The 25,940-nt window shown below is 44.2% G+C and overlaps 1 protein-coding gene across 4 annotated transcripts in view; it reads right to left on the bottom strand.

The window, feature by feature from the left end:
- Window positions 1-25,940, bottom strand: part of LOC124606689 — a 267,269-nt gene that overhangs the window by 100,013 nt on the left and 141,316 nt on the right. For all 4 annotated transcript variants that reach the window (XM_047138710.1, XM_047138712.1, XM_047138711.1 and 1 more), the window contains one exon: window positions 19,966-20,090. In XM_047138710.1, the coding sequence (XP_046994666.1) occupies window positions 19,966-20,090 (125 nt within the window). The remainder of the gene's footprint in view (window positions 1-19,965; window positions 20,091-25,940) is intronic.

Below are 25,940 nucleotides of genomic sequence, written 5' to 3'. Positions count from 1 at the left end.
ATTGGACAAATATGTAGAAGCACCATGAGAGAGAGGTGCTTTGTTGTACATAAACACAGGTGCTAGATAAGAATGCAGGTTGCAATGTTGCATCTGACCATGAACGGCATCTGTGCAGTGCCTTCATATGTTGCTAATGTCAGCCAAGGTCAGAACAGTGTTCTCTGTAGTTGTGAGTGCTTTATGTTGGAGCTAAGTGAATTTGTATGTTAGCTAATAGTTAGAGTTTGTATGGTGGGTGCTTATGTAACCAAGGCAGCCAAAATGTTTAGTGTTTCAAGAGGCACCACATCGAAGTATATACCACATACAAGGAAAGCAGAAAAACATCATCCACTAAGTCACACTGCAGACAAAAATGTTACTTGAGCGATCATGACTGACAATCACTGAAGAGGATTGTGATGAAAAATAATGAGACTACAGCTATGAAAGTCACTGCAGAGCTGAGTGTCATACTCACAAACCCTGTCAGCATGCAAACAATATAAAGGGAGCTCCACAAGCAGGGAATTGCAGGGTGAGCTAGAATTCCAAAACCACTCATCAGTGACACAAACGGCGCTACACTGCTGAAGCCATAAAACCTAGACTATTAATCACAGGATGAAATTCATTTTGTCAGATGAGTCTTGTTTCACTCTATTTACATCTTTTGACCAAGTTCACATTCCAAGAGTGAAACATGGTGGGGATTGGTGGTGATTCAGGTAGCTGTATCATAATATTCCATGGGACCCAGGATTACTCTGCAAGATCACTTTATTGGTTGGTTGGTTTAAAGGTGGGAGAAGGGACCAAACTACGAGGTCATCGGTCCCTTGTTCCTAATAAAACAGTGCCACAAGTTTGAGAATAAAACGAATGAAACATATAACACAAAACGAAAAGAAAGGAAAAGCCACAAGAACAAATGGAAGGCAACAACACTAAAAGGAACAAAAGAGGACAAGAAAACAGAGACGCTATAAAAAGAAGAGAGTAAAACATGAAAGCAGATTATAGTGGCTGGCCAACCACGAGAATAAAAAGGGAAAGCCAGCCACTCTGCAACACATTAAAACCTCCACCCTAAAAGCACTAGGGTGGAAGACACAGAGAGACAAAGGACATGCGCTAAAACCTGCATAGAAATATAAAACACACTCTCACAGATAAAATGTAAAACTAAAGCTGCTGTGGAGGCTTTGTCACCCAACACCAAAGGCAGGGTGCTGGGAAAGTTAAAAGTCTGCCGCAGAATGGCTAAAAGTTGGCAGTCCAGCAAGAGGAGGACGACTGTCATTTGGGAGCTAGAGCGACACTGAGGTGGGTCCTCGTGATGGAGTAGATATCCATGTGTTAGCCACGTATGGCCAATGTGGAGCCAGCAGAGGACAACTGAGTCCCTGTGAGAGGCCCGCATGGAAGACTTCCACACATTCATAGTCTCCTTAATGACATGCAGTTTGTTATGCGTGCTGTTATGCCATTCCATCTCCCAAAGCTGGAAAACCCTGTGGTGTAAGACAGAACGCAGGTCAGCTTCAGAGATGCCTATCTCCAGAAGCAGTTTCCGCATTGCCTGTTTGTCCAGCCTGTAGGCAAGTACGTTGCCAGGGATTCTGACGTGTCCTGGGGTCCACACAAACACCACGGAGCAGAGGAACTGTTCCAGGGCATAGATGGACTCCTGAATGGACGCTACCAGAGGGTGGCGAGGGTAGCACCGGTCGATAGCTTGTAGACTGCTTAATGAGTCAGTACACAGGAGAAATGACTCGCCAGGGCATGAGCCGATGTTCTCAAGAGCACGAGATATGGCCACTAGCTCTGCAATGAAAACACTGCAGCCAACTGCAAGGAGTGCTGCTCAGTATGTCCTCCATGAACATATGCAAAGCCTACATGACCAACAGCCATTGAGCTGTTGATGTAAACCACTTCAGAGACCCGGAACAAGTCAAGAATCGAGAGGAAGTGACAGCGGAGAGTGACGGGGTTAACGGAGTCCTTAGGGCCATGCAAAAGGTCCAGACGAAGCTGCGGCTGAGGCGTAAACCATGGAGGTGTATGTGACTGGACCACAAGCAGAGGTGGTAAAGAGAAGGACTCCACTTTGAAGAGAATGAACCGCACGCGAATCGCAATCATTAGCCCCGATCTGGGCCGCCGATGTGGTAGATGGACCGTCACGGGTGGGAAAAGCAGACAGTTATTCGGATGCTCTGGTGAACTATGAATGTGTGCTGCGTAACTGGCGAGTAGTTGGCATGTCTGATCTGTAGTGAAGGGACACCAGCCTCCACCAGCACGCTGGTCACCGGACTCGTCCTAAAAGCTCCTGTCGCCAATTGAACCCCACAGTGGTGCACAGGGTCGAGTATATGCAATGCTGAAGGTGCTGCTGAACCATAAACCACTCTCCCATAGTCAATTTGGGATTGGACTCGGGCTCTGTAGAGCTGCAGCAGCAGCGATCTGCACCCCAATTGGTGTTGCTCAGGCAACAGAGGGGATTGAGTTGTTGCCAGCACTTCTGCTTAAGCTGACGAAGGTGAGGGAGCCAAGTCAATCGAGCATCGAAAACCAGTCCCAGGAATTTATGTGCCTCCACTACAGAGGATGGATTGTCATTAAGGTAAAGTGTGGGTTCCGGATGAACTGTACGATGCCAACAGAAGTGCATGACACACGACTTCACGGCTGAAAACTGGAAGCTGTGGGCTAGAGCCGATGACTGCGCCTTATGGATGGCTCCCTGGAGGTGCCGCTCAGCAACAACACTACTGGAGAAGCAGTACAAAATGCAGAAGTTGTCTGCATACAGAGAAGGTGAGACGGAGGGCCCAACTGCTGCTGCTAGACTGTTAATGGCCACTAAAAATAGAGATCCACTCAATACAGAGCCCTATGGGACTCCAGTCCCATGGATATGGATGGAACGATGGGAGTCACCAACTTGGGCATAGGAAGTACGGAGCGACAGGAAGTTTTGAATAAAAATCGGGAATAGTCCCCGGAGACCCCACTCATACAATGTGGTAAGAATATGATGTCGCCAAGTCGTGTCGTATGCTTTCGTTAAGTCAAAGAAGACGGCAATCAGGTATTGCCATCTGGAAAAGGCTGTTTGGATGGCAGACTCGTTGGTCACAAGATTATCAGTGGTAGAGCGACCCTGGCAGAAGCCGCCCTGACATGGAGCCAGCAAGCCACGTGACTCCAGGACCCAACCCAACCGCCGACATACCATACGTTCCAGCAACTTACAAAGAACATTAGTGAGGCTGATGAGCCGATAGCTATCCACATCAAGTGGGTGTTTACCGGGTTTGAGCACCGGAATGATGGTGCTCTCCCGCCATTGCGTTGGAAAGACGCTGCACCAGATCCGGTTGATGATGACGAGAAGATGTCGCTTGTAGTCAGATGAGAGATGTTAAATCATCTGCCTGTGGATGTGATCAGGCCCAGGAGCTGTGTTGGGGCAATGTGCAAGGGCACTGAGGAGCTCCCACTCCGTAAATGGGGTGTTATAGGATTCACTGCAGCATGTAGTGAATGAGAGGGCATTCCATTCCAGCTGCCGTTTGAGTGTGCAAAAGGCTGGGGGGTAATTCTCTGGTGCAGAGGCTCGAGCAAAGTGCTCGGCAATCGCGTTTGTGTTGGTACATAACTCGCCATTTCTGGTAACACCGGGGACAGCTGCTGGGGCCTGGTACCCGAAAAGGTGTTTGATCTTTGCCCAAACTTAGGAAGGTGCCATGTGGCACCCAATGGTGGAGACGTATCTCTCCCAACACTCCTTCTTCCGTTGTTTGATAAGGTAGCGAGCATAGACACGGAGCCATTTAAAGGCTATGAGGTGCTCCAGGGTAGGGGGCTGATTATGCCGCTGTAGAGCTCGCTGACGATCCTTAATTGCTTCAGTGACTTCTGGTGACTACCAAGGGACTGCCTTACGCCTCAGGCACCCTAAAGAGCGAGGGATTGTGTTTTCTGCCACAGAAATAATTGTGCTAGTCACCAGATCAACCATCACATCGATGTTACCATGTGGGGGAGATTCAACGGTGACAGTAGAGGTGAATGTTCCCCAGTCCGCCTTGTTCAAAGCCCATCTGGGCAGATGTCCGTGTGCCTGAAGTTGGGACAGTGACAGGAAGATGGGGAAGTGGTCACTACCACACAGGTCGTCATGTGCTCTCCAGTGGATAGATGGGAGAAGTACTGGGCTGAAAATTGATATATTAATGGCTGAGTAAGTACCATGAGTCACACTGAAATGTGTGGCAGCCCCAGTATTTAAGAGGCAGAGGTCGAATTGCGACAGTACAGTTTCGACATCTCTGCCTTGGCCAGTAAGCATGTTATCACCCCACAAGGGGTTATGGGCATTAAAATCTCCCAGAAGTAGGAAAGGTTTAGGGAGTGCAGCTAAGACATTCAGGGGTACTGCACCATCTGGAGGAAGATATACATTGCAGACAGTTGTTTCCTGCATCGTCCTTATTCTGACAGCCACAGCTTCAAGAGGGATTTGAAGGGGCACATGTTAACTACAGACCAAGTTTAGAATATAAACACAAACTCCTCCTGACAATGTATTATAGTCGCTACAGTTCCTGCAATATCCCTTATAGCCATGGAGAGTAGGGGTCGGCATTGCTGGAAACCAGGTCTCCTGAAGGTCAATGCAGATAGCATGTAAAGTTTAACAGTTGCCGCAGCTCAGCCAGGCAGTGGAAAAAACCGCCGCAGTTCCACTGGAGGATCACATCGTGAGACTGAAAAGGCATGGAACATTCAATGAGGCAGTTTATGCCTCAGAGTCACCTGAGTAGTTTATATCCATTGCGTCAGAGGGTCTGGAGAGATCTAGGGCGTCAGCAGATGCCAAAATCTCCACCCCATCCTCAGCCGCAGAGCTTGTAGGTAGCAGTGGTGTGGGTGCCACTGCAATTTCCTTGGTCTTAGGGGTTTTCTTTTTGGATTTCTCTCGCTGCTCCCTGAGTTCCCCTGGCTGGGAGGACTTCACTGGCTCAGTCTCTGGGACTGAGGAAGAGCGTGAAGCCTTATGACCAGCTGCTTTTGGGCTCTTCAGCCACTGGCAGGTGTCGTCTTTCCCACTAGAAGAAACCTGGGAAGGGATTGGCCCAAGGGACCCCTTCCTAGCGAGATGCCAAAGAAGACTTACGTTCTATGGCTTAGAATTGGGGACGGATGTCCCTGATGGTTAAAGGGGTATTGCTCCAGAGGTAGGTGGTGCAGGAGCAACAGGGAGGGAAATGTCCCCCATCATCAAGGGGGCAGGTTTAGTCTTCTACCTCTGAGAGGTGACATGTGTTGACGGAGCTGATGGTGCCATAACTGTTGTAGCAGCGGCGTAAGACTATGTCATACGCACAGGATGCAGGCGTTCAAATTTTCTCTTAGCCTCAGTGTAGGTCAGTCTGTTCAGGGTCTTGTACTCCATGATTTTCCTTTCATTCTGGAGAATCCTGCAGTCAGGTAAGCAAGGCGAATGGTGTTCTCCATAGTTGATACAGATTGGAGGCGTGGCACATGGAGTATTGGGATGTGATGGACGTCCGCAATCTCGGCATGTGATGCTGGAAGTACGGCGGGAAGACATATGGCTGAACTTCCAGCACTTAAAGCACCGCATCGGGGGAGGGATATAGGGCTTTACATCACACCGGTAGACCATCACCTTGACCTTCTTGGGCAATGTATAATCACCTTCAAAGGCCAAGATGAAGGCACCAGTGGCAACCTGATTATCCTTCGGACCCCGGTGGACACGCCGGATGAAATGTACACCTCGCCACTCTAAATTGGCAGGCAGCTCATTGTCGGACTGCAACAGCAGGTCTCTATGAAATATGATACCCTGGACCATATTTAAGCTCTTATGGGGCGTGATGGTTACAGAAACATCCCCCAGCTTGTCACAAGCGAGTAACTCCTTTGGGCAGAGTATGCTGTTTTGATCAAGACTGACACAGATCTCATTTTGGACAAGCCTTCCACCTCCCCGAACTTGTCCTCTAAATGCTCAACAAAGAACTGTGGCTTCATCATCATGAAAGATTCCCCATCAGCTCTCGAACTTACAAGGTACCGGGGCAAATAAGATCCACTGCCATCCTTAGTCCGACGTTCCTCCCATGGTGTGGCCAGGGTGGGGAATGATTTGGGGCCGTATTTCTGTGCATTGAATTGCGCTTGTGATTGCTGAGATTGTTGGTATTTCACCACCAGCAAGAGATAATGGACTACGCTTCATCACGTGTCATCTGCCCTGATGCTAACCGCTCTGACCAGGGACTCTCCCCATGGGTGCCACGCAGCCACAGCAAAGTCCACCTGGCAGGATGGCCATTGTCAGGAGTCCCGATGCCCCAGGGGGATGGGCATCTACCCCTTGGCATACGTGGGGAATTAACGGCACAGGCATCAGCAGAGCGATCCCTGTGTGGTCAGGGGGCTACAACCGACAGGGTACATGGCAGCCCCACCACAACGGACTGGCTACGATGCTGGATATCAGGTGCAAAGAAATCCATGGTCATTTTCGACGCAGAAATCAACACTGCATAGTGCATGCGTGAAAATGCACTCAGGAAGGCGTCCTCATCCAAGAGATGGAGAATGGGCAGGACTGCAATGCGACAATGAGAAAGTGGGCTAACAATCTCAATGCACAATGGACATGATGCACCTTGTAAGGCGCCCTTCCCCAATTGGCTCACTCTTCAGGAAAATTTGAAGAATGGAAGTCAAATCCTACAGGGGACCGTCAGATAAAGGCCGAAACGTGTGAAACTCCTTTTAGTTGCCTCGTACGACTGGCAGGAATACCTCGGACCTATTCTAACCCCCATACCTGCAAGGTGGGGGGGTCACATTATTGCCAGGGGTTATGCAACCATTTTGGCTGATCAATCCATCCCATGGTACAATGTGTGTTTGCCAGTGATGATGCTGTGTTCCAAGGACCCCTGTTCACACAGCTTGCGTCATTCAGGACTGGTTTTGTAAAGACGAGGATGAATTGTCACACCTTCCCTGGCCACCAGTCACCAGATTTCAGTGTTACTGGGCTTTTGCAGTGTATTTTGGAGAGAAGGGTGTGTGTTTGCTACACACCTCCATGAATGTTACCTGAACCTGCCACTATTTTGCAGGAAGAATAGAATAAAATTCCCTTGAAACCCACACAGGACTTGTATTTATCCATCACTAGTGAATCCAGCAATGCTTTGCAGCTGCTATATATGTATGTCTCCCCTCTCTCCATCCATCTTCTCCCACTGCTCCCCCCCTCCCCCCCAATCTGCCCATCTTCTTCGCCCGCCCTTTCTTTCCAGCTCTTCCTCCCCTTTCTTTCCCTGTCTCTTCCTTCTCCCTCTTTATGTCCAGTTCCTCTCCAACTTCTCTCAGTCCATCTTCTCTTCCTCTCTCTTTTTTGCCTTGAGCCTTGTTTACTGCTATTACAAATGCAACCCAGATTGGGAACTGAAGTTGCTAAAAATGAATGGGTAAATTGGTTTGGGTCATTGGTATACTGGGTATGAGACCTCTCCAGCTGCTGGATTTGTGAGGACAATAGCTTCAATGAAAGTATTTCTCATAGATTTAATATGCAAATGGGTGGTATTACGAAGTGTTAGGCGATTCAGATTCCATAGTAGTTTTCTAATCAGACACTGATAAGCCATAAATACAACTTTCCTGTGCTCTATTAAAACTGACTGGGAGGAAGAAAACAGACCACCACATTTTTATTTAAAATTATATTTACAGAGGAACAATATATATTGGAGTAACAATTTGTCTTATGGTTTAAATTATCTGCTTTTGTAGTTAAAGCCAACTGAAAGAAAATGAAACTGCACATTTTCACAGCACAGCATTTTCTTTCTCATAGTGGGTTTTAGCAAAAAACCTATACACAGTTATTTATAAAAATTTACAGCCTATGTATGGCTGAATGTTTATTAGAGCAGCATCCAAAAATTTGAAGTAAATCAGTCAAGAAATTTTTGAGATTTTTTGGTAACAACATTTCCCGTTTGGGTCATTCCACATCAAGTGTCCTAGGGGTCCCCACTCGTCCATCTCAGATTCTGTTAAAAATTTATATGTGTATACATATGTATGTGTTATGTTGCTGTGCAAAATTTTGGCTCAACTCTTTCAGTGGTTCCAGACCTAGGGTCATCTTAGTGAACCCATACCAAATCATAAAGTGCATGGGGTGAATAATTTGGACAACTTTGGTATAGTTTTGTGCATCTGTTGAGACATCTATCACCTTGAATTTTTGTAAACTAGTACAACTTTTAGTGCTGAATGCAGCTATAGCACTCAAATTGCTCACAAATTACTACACTTTACGGTACTATGTCTGAAAGTGCCTTGTAAAATTTATTGCAAAAGATTTAAGTCATACTTTAAGCATCTTTTACTATAAGGGAAAAGCAGGTAGGACCTTGATTCTCACTATATTACACCAGTATTAGCATTTATGAGTATATAGTTCTGATTTTATTGACCCTTGTCTCAAGTTTCTAATTGAAAATTTACAGCATTTTTCAGGACCAGCTTTTAATATGGGTTCCATCTCTGATCTTCTTTTAACTGACACCAATGGAAAGAGCTCATTTTTTGCTACAAGGAAGATTAAAAAATAGAATGGGAATTTTCCACATAAGGTTTTTAAACTAGTTTCAAATATACCTTAGCTTTTGTGCATATCGAGTGCTTGACAGAATAGCTTTAATGAATGGCACACAAAAATGAACAATAAACAACATTGTTGTGAAGATAACAAAGCAATATGTTCACAAAATGAACCAAGCGTACTAAATTTGTTCCCGGAGTTCATGAAACCATTTTCATGGCTCTAAAATTCTCTTCAGTGCTCTTCAGCACCTCTGATGGGGGTAAGTTATCTCCGACTCATGGAATTGGCACTGGAAGCTTACAAAATGCCAATTATCTGCTGCTCTCGGATCCAGCAGTTGCCTTCCTTAGGGACCAATGGAATGAATTAGTTGGACCATGTGGATGCATGAAACTGATTAAGGTATCTCGTTCTTCCAATTATGTGTCACATATATTTCCAATTTGTTGTCATACATGCAGCCTATGTATTGCCCAGATTGGATGCTGTCAATTGGAACACTTGAGAAGTATGCTGATTGATCAACACTTGCAATAAATGACATTGCGTCATTGGAAAAACTGCTAATTTGTATCTGTTTTTCATCAATTGGTCTGAAGCAGTGGTTTTCTCTGGTCCCTGCAACCGTGCAACCATTTTCAAATCTCCTTTCTTGCAAAGGTCTTGCAGCATCAATTTCTTTCTTTGTGATAGAAAGGAATTTGATTCCATGAACTTATTCATCACAAAATCTGAACAGATCACTTGGTGTTAGAATTTTATCTGAAGTTGGCTGTTGGAGACTTGTTCTTGTTACTAATTGCTTTGTTGTGTCCCCAGTACCATCACATAGAGACTTCCCATGGCTTGTGCTGAAGAAGTTCCATTCTGCACTGATACTTAAGTCATTGTAGTGCTGACATAGATCCATGAAGTTCTTGAAATTTTTGTATTGGGCAGCTGATCCATCACTGCAATAGCTGATGTGCATCAGCACTGCGAAGTGGGTTCACAGGTGATCAATCAACTTGGAGCAGAAAACATGAATTGCAACTGTATCACATTGCAAGCAGTCACTGATGATGCAGAAGCTAACTGACTTAATATTTCCAGTCAACGCCTTGTTATAAATAACAAAGGGATGTAATGTGGCCTGACTACCTTCCCAATGGAAGCCTTGTGCAGCATCCTGCACAATAAATGAATGATTTTCTGCAAAATCCTCCAGAACAACCAGCTTTCTGCATTCTAGATTTTCTTTGGTTTCTTTCGGGTAGTTGCTTTGATGCTTTGATATGTAGTGGTGGGGTGAGAGATTCACAATTTTGGTCACAATGTTTTGGATAAATTCTTCAATTGTTGACTGCTTTGTCTCCAGGGTATCTCTATCAGTGTGTATACATTCCTTGTATTCAATTGCTTCATCAATGTCATTCCTTTCAAATGCAGCTTCTGCTAATCTTTCCAAGACTTCTAATCCAGGGCATTGGTCACATCATCAGAGCATGCAATCTTTCGAATCCATAATGCAAACCTTTTGGCTAACAAACTCTTGTAGTCATCCTTAATTGGAGTCGCTGCTAGCATCAACTTGACATTTTGATGAGCTGTACAAACACAAACTGTGTGTGTTCCTGCCGAACGAACTGTGATGCACCACTCTGGCTGGAGCTCACAAAATTTGGAGAAGCCAACTTTTGGTAAATTTTGTCTGCAATAATCTTGATAGGCTTATTTCAAGTCAGACATTTCTGCATATGAACTTTTGGGCCAGCTGGTGTCCTTATGGCAAAAAGTCCTTTTTTACAGGGCAGATTCAGCTGAGTTCATCACTGTCATAGAATTTTGCTACACACTAAGAGGTCAGCAATTTGTGTATGCCGTGATGGCATCAGGTAGCGACCCAGATGGGTTCTATAGGATTTACATCAGGCAATTTGATCACCAAGACATCAATGTAATGTTGTAATTGTCCTCAAAACACTGTAGCATGGTTCTGGCTCTGAGACATGGACAGTTATACTACTCAAAGATGGCATCACTTTCAGGGAGGACATCAAGCATGAAATTATGCAGGTGGTTCACATAGCAGTGCATCTTTGTTTACTACCACAGGCCCCATGCAATTTTAGGAGAACGTATCCCACAGCATAATACTGTTCCCACCAGCCTATGTCCATGGCATGCTGCCCATTTCAAGCTGTTGTTTACCTTGATGATGGTGTTTGTGGAGACGAGCGTCAACCTAGCATAGCAAAAATGTGATTCATCCAATGAGCTGACACGTTTCCATTGACTAACAGTCAAATCCCAATGAGCTCATGCCATTGCAATTGTAACGGATGATGTCATTGGGTCAACATGTGAAAACATAGGCATGGTCTGCTGTGGAGCTCCATGTACAACAATGTATGATGAATGGTGTACTCCAAAACCCTTGTGAATGTACCAGCATTGTGCTCTTTCAGCAGAGATGCCACAGATCACCATATATCCTTCCTCACAGAGCAGACAAGCCTCTGAACCCCACATTCTTTGAAGAGTCATGGACGTCCATCTATTCATTTAGCACCTAGTGGTAGTTTCACTGTCCTTCTATGTCTTTCCGTAGATGCTCACGACAGTAGCACATGAACATTCAACCAGCTTCACTGTTTTTGAGATACTTGTACATGGGCTCTGCATAGAATAATCTTGCCTTTATCCAAATTGCTTATCTCAATGGATATCGCCATTTTCAGCCCATATCTTCACTAGGGTGATCCCCCATCCATGTCTGTTCCACGTACATACTTTTATTACCACATCACGTGCTCACAATGCAAATAGGTGGTACCCAACATCATGGTGGGCAGTGTTTTGGCTTATCAGTGTATTTATCACATGACACACATTAATAACTTTTGAATCATAAAAATAGGCATACATATAGAAAGATTACTAAATTACTACATATCAGCACAGCTCTCTAGCATAAAATAACAAAAACATGAGCTACGGATGAATACAAAGTTCTTTTACATAGCTTATCACACCACTCATCACTGTAAGGAAATCTTTGAAAGGACCCTTGTAGGTACATGCAGGATATTTTCATACAAAATGAACAACTGTCTATTGTTCAGCACCACAGTCAGAAGATGGTGATGAAGATTTGCCCATTTGTGGAGGGTTTCTGTACGTCTTCCATGGCCTGTTCAGATACTCTTCAGAACAGACCAAACTGCCCATGGCAGGTAAAATCCAGAGGACTTCTCCTAGATGCAGGGCAGTTTCAAGCATTCTGGTGGTAAATTTTGTTGTCAACAGCATTTCCTTTCATCAATGGCACTGACTTCATTTTCAGTAAGAATCCTGGCTGTGATATGAGTGGAGTGTCTTGATCTTAATCTTTTTAACTCCACAGGGAAAACATCATTCAATATTGTGAGGGCAGGTTTGCCAACAATCTTCTGACATTCATGTAATAGTGCATTCTTCTATCTGATACTAGGAGATGAAACATGACTGAAGACAGGTAACCAGTAGCGGGTGTAGATGCACAGTACTCTGCTGTCAAGTAAACCAATCTGAGTACTGATACCTGAAAATTGTCTGCTGACAATCCCCAACTAGTGCCACAGAGCTTAAGGAGAATGCTATTTTTGCTTTTGAGCTTAGCTGTTGCTTGTGTGACGTGTTCCTTAAAAGAAAGTGTCCTGTCTAATGTGATCCCTAGGTATTTCGAATGCATGTTATGTGAAGTTTGTCTTCTTCAAAACAGACATTAAGGGCTCCTCATGCCAATCTATTGGACAGATGAAAACTTGCAACATCTGTTGCATTTGAGTTAGGTCATAATCTCCATTTTCTGAAGTATGGCTTAAGATGTCTATATAGGAAGTTAGTATTTGTTCAGTTGTTTTGAAGATTTTGCACTGGCAGCTACTAACCAGTCATCTGCATAACCAAACTTTCTGAACTGTGTTGGATGAGTATCAGATACAGATCAATTAAACAAAAGAGGAGTGAGGACGGCCCTGCAGTTGTGATAAAGAACAGTCACTTCCAGGCTAGAATCTAAAGACGGTGAGAAAGGGAACATTTGGAACAGACACTGAATCAATGATATTGGGTTTCTTTCAGTGAGGAAGGCAGGAGTTGTATGATGTCTTATCAGTGTTGTAGAAGAGTGGGGAGGCACCCATTTACCAACAAATGTCTCAAGCAAGCAGTCCCACTGGTTCAGAAGGAAGGTGGGTAAGTTACTTTCGATCTGGTATCAAGTAAAAATGTCAGGTACCTGTCATCACTATTGAGAGTGCTTTGTGGGCTGTGCTACATCAGAACAGGATCCTTCAGCTCACTGTTCATCTCTACAGTCAACATTTTCGTGATGAGTTCAGCCCTCAAGCCAATAATGTATGAATACATGTTGCCCCCTCATGGACACCTTCTTCCAGGAGACAAAAATCAAGTAAATGAAATGTCTTTTAGCAGCTGCTGACATGAACCTGACTGGGTATGCTTCAGACCAGTTTAAACTTGCTGCATGTTGTTGCAGAGGCTCTCCTTGTGCAATGGATAATCTCGGGTGTTACCATCGAAGAGTGGGACAGGCTTCAGCAGCAACATCTTAGCTACATTGTGAACAGCACATATAGGAGGATCCCAATATGTTACAATGCATGGGGTGTAGCAGTACAGTGTTGAATATTACCCAACAGTATATTTTGACTTCATAGATGTGCACTTTCAAACAGACTGCGCCATTATTTTAATTACTGATTTGCTTCTATTCCACAGTACAGTAATTTTTGTTTAGTTTTATAAGGCTTATTCTTTAGTTCCATCCCCTCCTGCACCTAGACCCACACATGTTCACAGATATACAGGTGGTGCAAAATTTATTGAGCACATTACCACAAAAATGAATATACGAACTACAAGAATAAAAGAGCTCAAATACACAAACTAAACACACAACTTATTTGAAGAGTCCAAATTACTTCTGTCTGAACAGCTTATTCGTTAACTGTCCATAATAGAAGGTTTTTGTGGCTGCCATATCAGAGTAAAAGATGTAGTGATGATGGACTCTTAATGTTAACTGAAAAGAATCTGTTTAGGAGTACATTACTGTAAAGATTTGTTGTAAATTACTTTTACATATTGTTGTGGCTATACACTGTCTTCCTGAAATGAATAACTTAAACGTCCCTGCATTTTAAAATTAATCTCTAAAAGTAAAACATTAATAAATACAAAGGTTGGTTTCAAGAAGGAAGATTATTTTAATGTTTTACTAAGAACAAGATCATTGGAGTTAGAGCTCAATCTCATGTATGTCAACAACAGGGAAGGAAATCAGCTGTAGTAACACTGTTCACGTTTACGTCGCACTTCACTTAGCGTAGACCGGGACTGTGTCCTAGGCATGCCCGATGTTAACTGACTGAGCACGGCCCATGCTGCCTGAGTTGTTGTGGTTGTTGTTACGCTGGCAGAGGTTGCGTCCGAATTTTCGCGTGTCCTCTGGTGGACGGGACTCTACTTGCGGCAACTACCGTCCGTGACGTGCCGTGCCAATGTGCGCCTCCCGCGATCTTTCTGGTGGCTACTGCACTCTTCCTCCTTCGGGGGGTGAAGCCACTGTGATCCACTGCGTCGGAAGGTGGAGCGTCGGGCAGGAGCGATGACCTCCACATCCATTGGAAGGCCGGAGTCGAGGGGATCTGCCAACCCTCGAGCCGGAACCTTTGAATACGGCTGGAAGTGACCCACACGAAGAGGCCCCCGTCGTCTCACCACCGGAGCCCGGGACAGAATGGGCGACAAGCTGTCGAACTCCGGATCCTGTTCCACCTCGGGAGGGGCAAGACCCAGTGGCGGGGACGATGGGGAAAGGACGACCACAGGTGAACCAGTCTCCTGAGAAACCGGGCCTGCGAGGGGGGCCGGCTCTCGCTGGGGCATCTCGAACGATGGCGATGTCGGTGCTGGAGCTACTGGAGGCTGCCAAGGCTGAGAACCATCGCAGTGCGGCAGAGTCACAATGGGGAGAGGCGGTAACGTCCCCTGAGAAACCAACACGGGTGCTGGCAATGGGGAAGCCGGTGTCCGAGAGGTCGGAGGGTGGGTGCCCAAACGTGGACGTAGCTGATTTTGGTGACGACGTACCACCTGGTCCCCCACCTGCAAGGTATAGAGCCGGCGGCCATTTCGGCGCAGGACCACCGCCGGTATCCAACATGGATTGTGACCAAACCCATGTGCCCAGACCGACATACCCAGTGGAAAGCCAGGTACTCCATTTTCCGAAGACTGGCGAGGACCAGGCCGGAGGAGGTGCAGCAGTGTCCTAGGTTGGCGCCCGTGGAGGAGCTCTGTGGGGCTGCGTTCTCCCATTGGTGTGGTCCAGTATGCCGTCAGGAAAAACGTCAATGCCTCCTCCGCAGGAAATTCGTGGACATACTTTTTCATCTGCGTCTTAAATGTGCGCACCATGCGCTCGGATTCCCCATTCAATTGTGGATGGAAGGGGGAGAGCAAACGTGCTGAATACCGAAGCGCCTACGAAAATCCTGGAAGGTCTGCGAAATAAACTGTGGTCCATTGTCCGAGACCAGGCTGATCGGCAGACCTTCCACAGAAAAGATTTTTGCTAGTGCCTGGATTGCAACTTCTGAAGTGGTTGAGGAGCAGCGAACCACACATGAGAATCGGGAATAAGCATCAATGACAATGAGCCAAAAGCCATTGAGAAACGGGCCCGCAAAATCGATGTGAACACGTTCCCATGCTTGGGTTGCCGGCGGCCATGAAGAGAACGCTGCCCTGGGAGATGCCTGTTGGCTCGCACACTGGGAACAGGCGACCACCAAGTGCTCAATTTCTCTGTCAATACCGGGCCAGTACACATGTCTGCGAGCCAAGGTTTTAGTACGGGAAACGCCCCATTGCCCCGCATGTAATAACATGAGGACCTCCCTTCGTAAACTTGCAGGAACAACCACGCGAAGAGCTGTATCATCAGAAGCCAGAAGGAGAACTCCTTCCAAGACCGAGAGGCGGTCTTGTAGAATAAAATAATTACGAAGAGGGTCCGAGGCCCGGCCTGGAGGACGGGATGACCACCCCTGCTGAATGAGGCGAACTACTTGCCGGAAAACCGGGTCAGCTGCCGTTTCCCTGGCGACTCGAGAACTAGTGATCGGGAAGCCATCAACCACTTAGCAGGACGCCACATCCAAATGAAAACACATAATCTCCTCTCGATCGAACATAGGATCTGAGCCCACCGGAAGACGGGAAAGAGCGTCGGCGTTGGCATTCTGTCTGGTAGGGCGAAAATGAATGTCATAATGGTACTTAGAGAGGAACAAGGCCCAGCACTGTAGTCTGTGGGCCGCCCTATCCGAAATCTGAGAGGTGGGGCCAAATAACGATATTAACGGCTTATGGTCAGTGATTAACTGAAACTTCGTGCCATACAAGAAAGGGTGAAACTTGGTAACAGCGTAGACAATGGCCAAAGCCTCTTTTTCCACTTGGGAGTAATGGGCCTGCACGGGACTAAGAGTTTTAGACGTAAATGCCAGTGGTTGCTTGGAACCATCTGCGTTGTGATGGGCCAGGACCGCCCCCACCCCATACTGCGAAGCATCTGTAGCCAGGACCAACGGCTTATGGGGGTCAAAAGTAGCCAAACAAGGCGCTGACGTGAGGAGCCCTTCAACGAGGTGAACGCTCGCTCGCATGTAGGCGACCAATCAAAAGGAACACCCTTGCGCAGAAGGCAGTACAGGGGGCGGGCTATGGTGGAAGCCCTGGGAATGAACCGGTGGTAATAGGCTATCTTGCCTAAAAAAGCTTGTAACTCTTTCAGCGAAGCGGGCCGAGGAAGGTCGACGATACCTTGGACCAAACTTCCTAGTGGCTGGGCGCCGTGCCGAGAGATGGTGTAGCCCACATACTCAATGGACGGTTGGAAGAAGTTTGACTTATGCAGGTTGCAACGCAAGCCCACAGACCTGAATTTGAGGAAGAGGGTGTGAAGGTTGTGCAAGTGTTCCTTCGTGCTGCGGCCTGTGACAATTATGTCATCCAGGTAATTAATACAATGAAGGATTGTCGATGTGACGTGCTCAAGATAACGCTGGAATATCGCCGGGGCACTGGATATTCCGAAGGCCAACCGCTGGTATTGGTAAAGGCCAAACGGGGTGTTGATGACCACTAGCCGTTTGGAGTCCTCATCAAGTGGTATCTGATGATAAGCCTCCAAAAGATCGATTTTCGAAAAATATTGGCCTCCCGCCACGGCGGAGAACAATTCATCAGCACGAGGCAAAGGATAGGTTTCCACCACCAATTGGGAATTAATGGTGGCCTTGAAATCGCCACAAAGACGTAATTTTCCTGAGGGCTTCCTTACAATAACGAGGGGCGAAGGCCACTCACTAGAAGAAATGGGAAGAACGACCCCTAGGGCTGTCAGCCGGTCTAGCTCTTCCTTTACCTGAGGGAGGAGAGCCAAGGGGATCTGCCTCACGCGTAGAAAACGCGGGCGAGCCGACGCCTTCAATGTTAAGTGAGCTTCAAAATCTGAAACACGCCCCAGGCCCTCCTCAAAGATATCTGGAAAGTCTGAGATCAAAGATTCCAATGATTGATAGGGAACGTCTTCGGAGACCAACTGTACGGTGTCAGCGATAGATAAACCGAAAGCTTGAAAGGCATCCAGGCGAAAAAGGTTAGCGGAGCTCGCACCACTGACAACAATAAAAGTAATATGCCGAGTGACTGATTTGTAAGTCATGTCAGTAGTGAATTGACCCAGTAGGGGAATGAACTGTTTACCACAAACGCGTAGACGCCGGTAAACTGGCGCCAACGGGGGCGATCCAAGGTCGGAATAAGTTTGTGCATTCAACAACAAAACTCCCGCGCCCATATCTACTTGCAGTTGTAACCGGCGCGACCGAACCGACACCTCAATAAAGAGTTTGCGTGCCGATGCGTCGGGAGCCTGGCCCGATGAAACTTACTGAATGTCAACGTCCATGTCCTCTGTACCTGCTTCCTTCGATTCTTTTGAGGCTGAGTGCCAAACTTTAGCAATGTGACCTTTTTTATTACATTTGCGACAAACGGCCCAACGCTGGGGGCACTCTGACCGGTCATGATGTATATAGCACGATGCACAGGACGGCACAGGGGCCGGCAGCCGGAATTCTGTTTACGTGCCGTGCGTGAGCGGCCGTAACGGCCGGATTGTACTGCTCGCACGTCGTCCACCCCAGACGCAGCGGACACGGCCGCGCCGCCCTGAACTGCCGCGACATCGCACCACGCTTCCAACTGTTGACCTGTGGCGTGAGAGACTTCATACTATTGAGCAATGGACAGGACTTCCTCAAGGGAAGGGTCTTCTAACTGCAGGGCCTGTTGCCGGACCTCCCTATCAGGGGCCGAACGAACAATGACGTCGCGTACCATAACGTGGGCATACGACTCTTGCGACTGCTCCGTGGCAAAATGACACTTGCGACTAAGACACAATGTGTCAAAAGACAAGGATGCCTGCAATGGCGCTAGCTGCCGCAAAACTTGATACAGCGAGAGAGATATCCAAGACAAGAAGAGAGCACGACATACCTCTGCATCGGCAACATGAAACGCCTGGAAATGCTGCCGAAGGCGATGTTCATATGCGTCTCAATCCTCCGCCGTCTCGTCATACAGGGGAAAGGGAGGAGGGAAGGGCGCTGGAGCAGACTGCGTGGAGAGCAACGCCGGAAGCACTTGTTTGATGGTGGCCATGAGCTCCGTCTGCTGCTCAACCAAAACCCGCACTATATCCTCCATACTGTGGAGAAGCTGCAAAACCGGAACAACGACGCAACACGCGAAAGAACGAACCTACTCGTCGCCAATTGTGTAGTAACACTGTTCACGTTTATGTCGCACTTCACTTAGCGTAGACTGGGACTGTGTCCTAGGCATGCCCGATGTTAACTGACTGGGCACGGCCCGTGCTGCCTGAGTTGTTGTGGTTGTTGTTACGCTGGCAGAGGTCGCGTCCGAATTCTCGTGTGCCCTCTGGTGGACGGGACTCTACTTGCGGCAACTACCGTCCGTGACGCGCCATGCCGATGTGTGCCTCCCGTGATATTTCTGGTGCTACTGCATCAGCCATATCCATTTCAATGAACTCATCCTGGTATTCATCTCAGTCACTTTATGGAAACCATGGAAAACTTAAATTTCCAAGTTGTGAGCCCAATCCCTTAACTGCCTTGCCACTCCAGCGAGTCAATTTGTTTGAACACCACAGAATGTTATTAAACATGACATTACTAGTGTGGCACATCATTACCTTCAAACAGCCCATGAAACAACTTATTATGGTGCTTCAGCTGCCAAAGGCTGTAGTCATGCGTGTGTAAGTTGTATTTGCATGTGTGCGTGCGTGTGTGTGTGTGTGTGTGTGTGTGTGTGTGTGTGTGACTCAGCATCTCTGCTATATTGTGAGTAGAAACTTTCCTTTTCATAATATTGTTACATTCCAGCCTGGATTTTCCATTGTTTGAAACAACTAATTATGTTAGTTACATGGGGCTTGAAACACGCAGTTTCATATGAAATCTTAAATCTGAAAAAAAAATACATTAAGCTTCAACCAAACACAAATGGTTACATTAGTCACAAAAAAGTCCTATGTTGAATACCATATCTCAGTATTGCTAACATGACACTCAACTAAGACATCTACTGATGGGAAAGCAAATGAGCCGGTTGTTCTACTCAGATAGACGTTTTTGAAAAAAAAAAAAAGGTACTACTTCTTTTTACATTGTATTTTCTAGTTGTAAGCGTGTGCTATTAGAATTTGTTGTTTTTTGAAAAAAATGCTACTTCTTTTTACACTGTATTTTCTAACTGTTGCTATTTGCTATTACAACCTGCTGTCTATATATCTGTGATGGGTTATAGTGATTATTATCCATTATCTAGAAGCTGAAATGAATTCTTTTTGTAATTCTGGGCTAACATTATAAAAAATTGTACAAAATTCCATGGAAATACTATAACATCAACAGTTCCACTTCAGTTACATCTAACTACTCCTACAGTTAATATTCTATGTTCCCTCTCCCATACTTGCATGGATATTCAAAGCTGTTTCTGTCTGTTTAAATAGCTTCTTATGTTTTGATCAGCAAGTGTACTCTGATTCTGGGAATAATAAAAAAAAGTAAAAATTATTTTTAAAAACTGCATGCAGAAGTCTTAACAATTCAAAATTTCAAGTCTTGCACCACCATTACCTCATATTCTTGAATGGCTGAAGGAATCTTCTGTCTCCGTACATTGAACATTTGCTCCTTCAGATTTCTTCCATGTCTTTGTGGACGCTGATACCGTGGAGTAGGGCAGACACAGGAAGTTTCTTCTATAATAGAATAGAAGGAAAACCAAACAATGAGTCTTAAACTGAATTAAGGTAGTAAAATAGTGTTTGACAGATTAAAAATTAGTGTATTTACTTAAACTGAAGAAATAAAGCCTTTTATTTTAATTGAAGTACTTTCAAAGAAGATTAGCAATGAAGATATTAGGCTTTTTCATAATGAAGTAATGAGATACTATGATTAAACAACAGGAGATGTGTGTTTAGTATAATATCATTTTGATGCTTACCATGTTAACTATTTCTGTAATAAAACAAGAAGAAAGATTTTGTATTCTATTTTGCTCATTTAACCAGCTATTTTAGTACTCCATACATAACTGCAGTTGACAGTAAAGGTGCTCTATGTTTCTAATCTTTTTCAAGATAAAGTTGCATTTTTTACTATCATTAAAATGTGCATTCATTCATTCATGCATTCACACATGTTCCATAAAATTTTATCATGAAGTAGACAATGGAAACTCCAGGATGGAATAACACCAGTATCATGAAAAGGATACATTATTATTCACCATATAGAGGACACACTGAATCAAAGACAGGTACAATCAAAAGACTGATATACATTTGAGCTTTTGATCAAAAGGCCTTCTTGTGAAGTAAAAAATGTACATTCACACAAGCACCACTCACACACACATCACCACTGTTTCTAGCTGCTGTGGCCAGACTGAGTTGAGACTGCCCTGATAGGAGCAGCAGTCCGGTGATGGGTGTGAGGAGGAGACATGGGACAGAGACGGCCAGTGATAGCAGTTAGGTGGGAGGGAAGGCATAGTCCTGCTTGTGGGAGCATACAGGTACATGGTGGGGACAGTTTAAGCGATGCTAAGTGTAGTTAGGAGGTTTAGAGGAAGGGGGTGGGGTAGGGAAGAGAAAAAAGAGAGAAGTGGAGAAGGGAAAATGACTTGTGGGTGTGTTGGTGGAGTAGAGATCGATGTTGTGCTAGAGTGGCAGAAGGGAAGGGGATAGGTAATTGGAGAACAGTGATTAGCGAAAGTTGAGGCCAGGAGGGCTAAAGTAATGTAGGATATACTGAAGGGAATGTTCCCACCTGCACAGTTCAAAAAAGCTAGTGTTGGTAGGAAGGATCCAGATGCCGAAGGCTGTGAAGCAGTCACTGAAGAGAAGCACATTGTGTTGGGCAACATGTTCAGCAATTGGGTAGTTGATCTGTCTACTCGCCACAGTTCATCAGTGGCCATTCATGTAGACAGACAACTTGTTAATTATCATGCCCATGTAGAAAGCAGTAGAGTGGTTGAGACTTTGTTTGTAGATCACATAACTGCTTTCACACATAATCATGCCTTTGATGGGATAGGTGCTGCTTTCTACTTGGGCATGATGACTAACAAGCTCTCTGTCCACATGAATAGTCACCAACAAACAGTGGCCAAGAGACAGCTGGCATCTCCTTTCCCCTCAAAGGCAGTGCTACCCGTAAAAATAGTCACATAATTTACAAACTAAACAGGTATCTCCTATCCCATGAAAGGAAGGGCTGCCTGTGAAAACAGTCATGTGATTACAAACTAAGTTGCAACCACGGTACTGTTTTCTACATGGTCATGATGAGTAATAAGCAGTCTGTCCACATGAATGGCCACTGATGAACTGTGACCAAGAAACAGCTGGATCACCCAGTTACTGAACATGTGGCCCAACACAATGTGAGCATCTCGTATCTCATCAAAGGCAGGGTTATCTGTGAAAGCAGTCATGTGATATACAAACTAAGCTGCAACTATTGTGTTACTTTTCATGTGGGAATGACAACTAACAAGCTGCCTGTCTGCCTACTGACAAACTGTGTCCAATCAGTCATGTGATCTAGAAACTAAGATGCAATTATTGTGCTGCTTTTTACATGGGCATGATAACTAACAAGCTGCCTGTTCACATGAATAGCCACCAACAAACTGTGACTGACAGATAGTTGGACCACCCAGTTGCTAAATGTGCTGCCCAACGCACTGTGCTTCTCTTCAATGACTGCTTCACAGTCTGCGCCATCTGGATCCTTCCTACTAACACCAGATTTTCCAAATTGTGCAGGTGGGAACTCTCCCTGCAATATATGCTATGTTCCCGTAATCTGTGGCCACAACCTTCACTAGTCACTGTCCTTCACTTACCTACCCCTTCCATGCTGCCACTTCACCACAACACAGCCTTCTATTCCATCAACACACCAACTAGTTCTTTTCCAATCCCCTATACCCCCCCCCCCCCCCCCCCCCAAAAAAAACTCCCAACAGCACCTAGCAGCCACTACCCTGTTCCCACCAAGTCCATGCATGCTCCAAAAAGCAGCAATATGCCTTTCTCCCCCTCCCTGCCACGTATTTCCTCTTCACCCCAACACCACATTGCTTGCTGCTCCCATCAGGTGCAGTTATGACTCAATCCAACCACAGAAGCCAAAGGCCTTAGTGATCTGTCTGTGAGCCATGCTTGTCTGAATGTGTGTGTGTTTTCTGCTTCAGAAGAAGGCCTTTTGGCCAAAAGATAAAATGTATAGCAGCATTTTTATTGTGTCTGTCTGCACCACTCTACCTCCTCTATATAGTGAGTATCAATCTATCCCTTTTATAATGCCATGGAGGTGAAACGTGTCATTACATTACATTAACCGACAGAATCAACTACTGCTGGCTATTTCTGTAAGGCAATTAATAACGAATTCTGTCTAGTGCTAATCTGTTCAAACTAATAATTATGGTTATTACTTTATATAAATACATTAGGAGACAAAAGCCACTGCTCCTCTTCCTATATTACTGAACTGCTATTTTTATCTAATACTTGAAACAAAGCATTTATGTCACATTACATACACAGTTTGTTGCGAAAGCTTGAATTTTGTGTGTATGTATGTGTCTGTTTGTGTTTCTATCGACCTGCCAGCGCTTTCGTATGGTAAGTCACATCATCTTTGTTTTTAAAAATATATATATAATAGAGGGAAACATTCCACGTGGGAAAAATATATCTAAAAACAAAGATGATGTGACCTACCGAACGAAAGTGTGGCAGGTCGATAGACACACAAACAAACACAAACATACACACAAAATTCTAGCTTTCGCAACAAACGGTTGCTTCGTCAGGAAAGAGGGAAGGAGAGGGAAAGACGAAAGGAAGTGGGTTTTAAGGGAGAGGGTAAGGAGTCATTCTAATCCCGGGAGCAGAAAGACTTACCTTAGGGGGAATAAAGGACGGGTATACACTCGCACACATATCCATCCACACAAATACAGACACAAGCAGACATATTTAAAGGCAGGAAAAGAAAAGGAGGTCAGACATATTGCTCCACATTGTTAATTGATTATTGTTATAATACTGTGTGTTAAGGAGACAATTTATATGGAAACATATTTGAAAGTGATGTCATATATTGCTGGTGTTGAAACAAAGAGTTCATAAAATATATATATATATATATATATATATATATATATATATATATATATATATGAGGCAACAGTTTGTTGCGAAAGCTTGAATTTTGTGTGTATGTTTGTGTGTCTGTCGACCTGCCAGCACTTTCATTTGGTGTATATATATATATATATATATATATATATATATATATATATATATATCCCACGTGGAATGTTTCCCTCTATTATATTCAAATATTATAATTGCACAGAATTTACAGTCTTGAGTTCAAGTAGTCTGATAAAATGTAGGATTAGCTAATCAGGTATTCTTTTATTTTGTTTTTAAATATTTGAGGATGTTCAACCTCCTGCCTCGTATCCACAGCATCACAACCCATGGCCCTCTCATTCTTCTAAAATAGATTGTTCAGTACTAGGTTCTTAGTAGATGAATTGTCCGATACAACTTTTGGTCAAATTCTTACAATCAATTTTTGTTCAAAAATTCAGTTTTTCATTGCTTTTGTCCTGGTTTGCAATTTTGCTACATGTTTCATATGTTATGAAAACATCTGAGTATGACTTACATAAAAAAATAGGTCGACTCCATAGAGGTAATAATCCTGATATTTATCTCAATCAGTTTAAGTATAAATAAGTAGAATGATATCATATAAAGTAAAAATATATTTTAATACAACAAACTACTCCATAAAATCAGAATGTCATCCATGTTGTCAAAGACACAGAGAATATTTATTTTACCAAAAATACTCAGATATGTACCTCTTGACTTGTACACTCTTTGGGCATGTTATTCACGTCATTGTGCGAGTAGTTAGCTGAAATTTGATTTGGAAAAGAAAAGGAGGTCAGACATATTGCTCCACATTGTTAATTGATTATTGTTATAATACTGTGTGTTAAGGAGACAATTTATATGGAAACATATTTGAAAGTGATGTCATATATTGCTGGTGTTGAAACAAAGAGTTCATAATAAATTACCATTGTTAAAATGGCATTAGTGTTCTCAATCATATCAAGATGAAGACCAGGACCATCTAATTTTAGATCTTGAATAAATAAAGTCTACCCCCAGATGACTGCAACCATTGCAAAAGTACTGAAATAAACATATAACAGCCACACAATATTATTATTATTATTATTATTATTATGTCATCTTGCAGAATAATGGTGATTCATATGTTCATTGTTTGATTACTGGTTGATCACCTATCATGTGTACATGTTGTAACTGGCAACTGGTTATAGACCTTTGCACCAGACTATAAAACTTCATTCTGAACCCTATAAGGATGCCTAGCCTACATGAAAATTATTTCTACATCTAGTATTGTGGTTGTGAATTACTGAGTCCATCCTAAATTCACTCTTATTAACCACAAATATCATTATTGAGTATATGCATTGGCATACAAGAATAAGAATCACTAGGTCTCTGATGAAGCTTCTAGATTTCCAATTATCAGCTTTACACAATATTCTTACTGAACACTTCTTTAGAATAAAGTGATCTCACTAAATCACTCCAGGAAAGTGCCAGGGTCTTTTCTGTGAGAAAGGCATGGCCGGTTTCTTTCCGCGTCCTATCATAATCTGAGCCTGTGCTCTGACGCTCTGACACTAAAGAGCACGCTGGGGTTAAACTCTCTTCACAAAACTACAATGTTGTAGAAGATTATGCTATAGAACAAAATTGAGTTAAAGTATGCAAAGCATCCTATGAAAACACAACGAGAAAAACTTCTGAGTGGAAAGCAGGTAGAACTGAGCTTATTGGTTAACTTATCTGCATGCTGGTGCTACCTCTTTTTATTATTTGTTTGGATGTCCAGGAACATAACGAGTGGAATCTCATCAAGTGTGTGCCTATTATCTCCATTGTTGGTACTTGCATGTCACTTTTATTTATTTATAACTGCATAATACAAGTTTTTGTAAGAGTAATGTTTAAGCTGTTGGTTGTGGATCAGTTGCAAGACAGTTCTGTTATTCTCCTGGCTGACTACGGTGCATATCAGTTTGGGCAATTTATCAGTATACTTGTATCATCAGCAAACTGCTTAAGTTTTGAAGAGTTTTTCAATGTCCTGGTTAAATCATTTATGTACAACAAGAACAGAATTTGGCCAAGCCCTAAAACTAGCTGAATACCATATTTAATGATTTCCCACTTCAAATGTCATTCCTTTGAGCTCATTTGTTAACTTTCTTTTTGCTATTGTTAAGATGTGACTTTACATGAGGTAGGTACGTTCATTGCCTTACCATTAAGTTTGCCTAACAGAATTTTAGGATCTGCACCATCAAACACATTGGAAAGATCACAGAAAATGCCAACAGTGTAATTTTTGATGTTCAGTTCTACTAGAACTGAGTTTGTGAGATATACATTGCATTCTCAGCAGAA

The sequence above is a fragment of the Schistocerca americana genome, chromosome 3 (genome assembly GCF_021461395.2).
Source record: "Schistocerca americana isolate TAMUIC-IGC-003095 chromosome 3, iqSchAmer2.1, whole genome shotgun sequence".
Lineage (NCBI taxonomy): Eukaryota > Metazoa > Arthropoda > Insecta > Orthoptera > Acrididae > Schistocerca > Schistocerca americana.
This window is presented reverse-complemented; position numbering and strand designations above follow the sequence as displayed.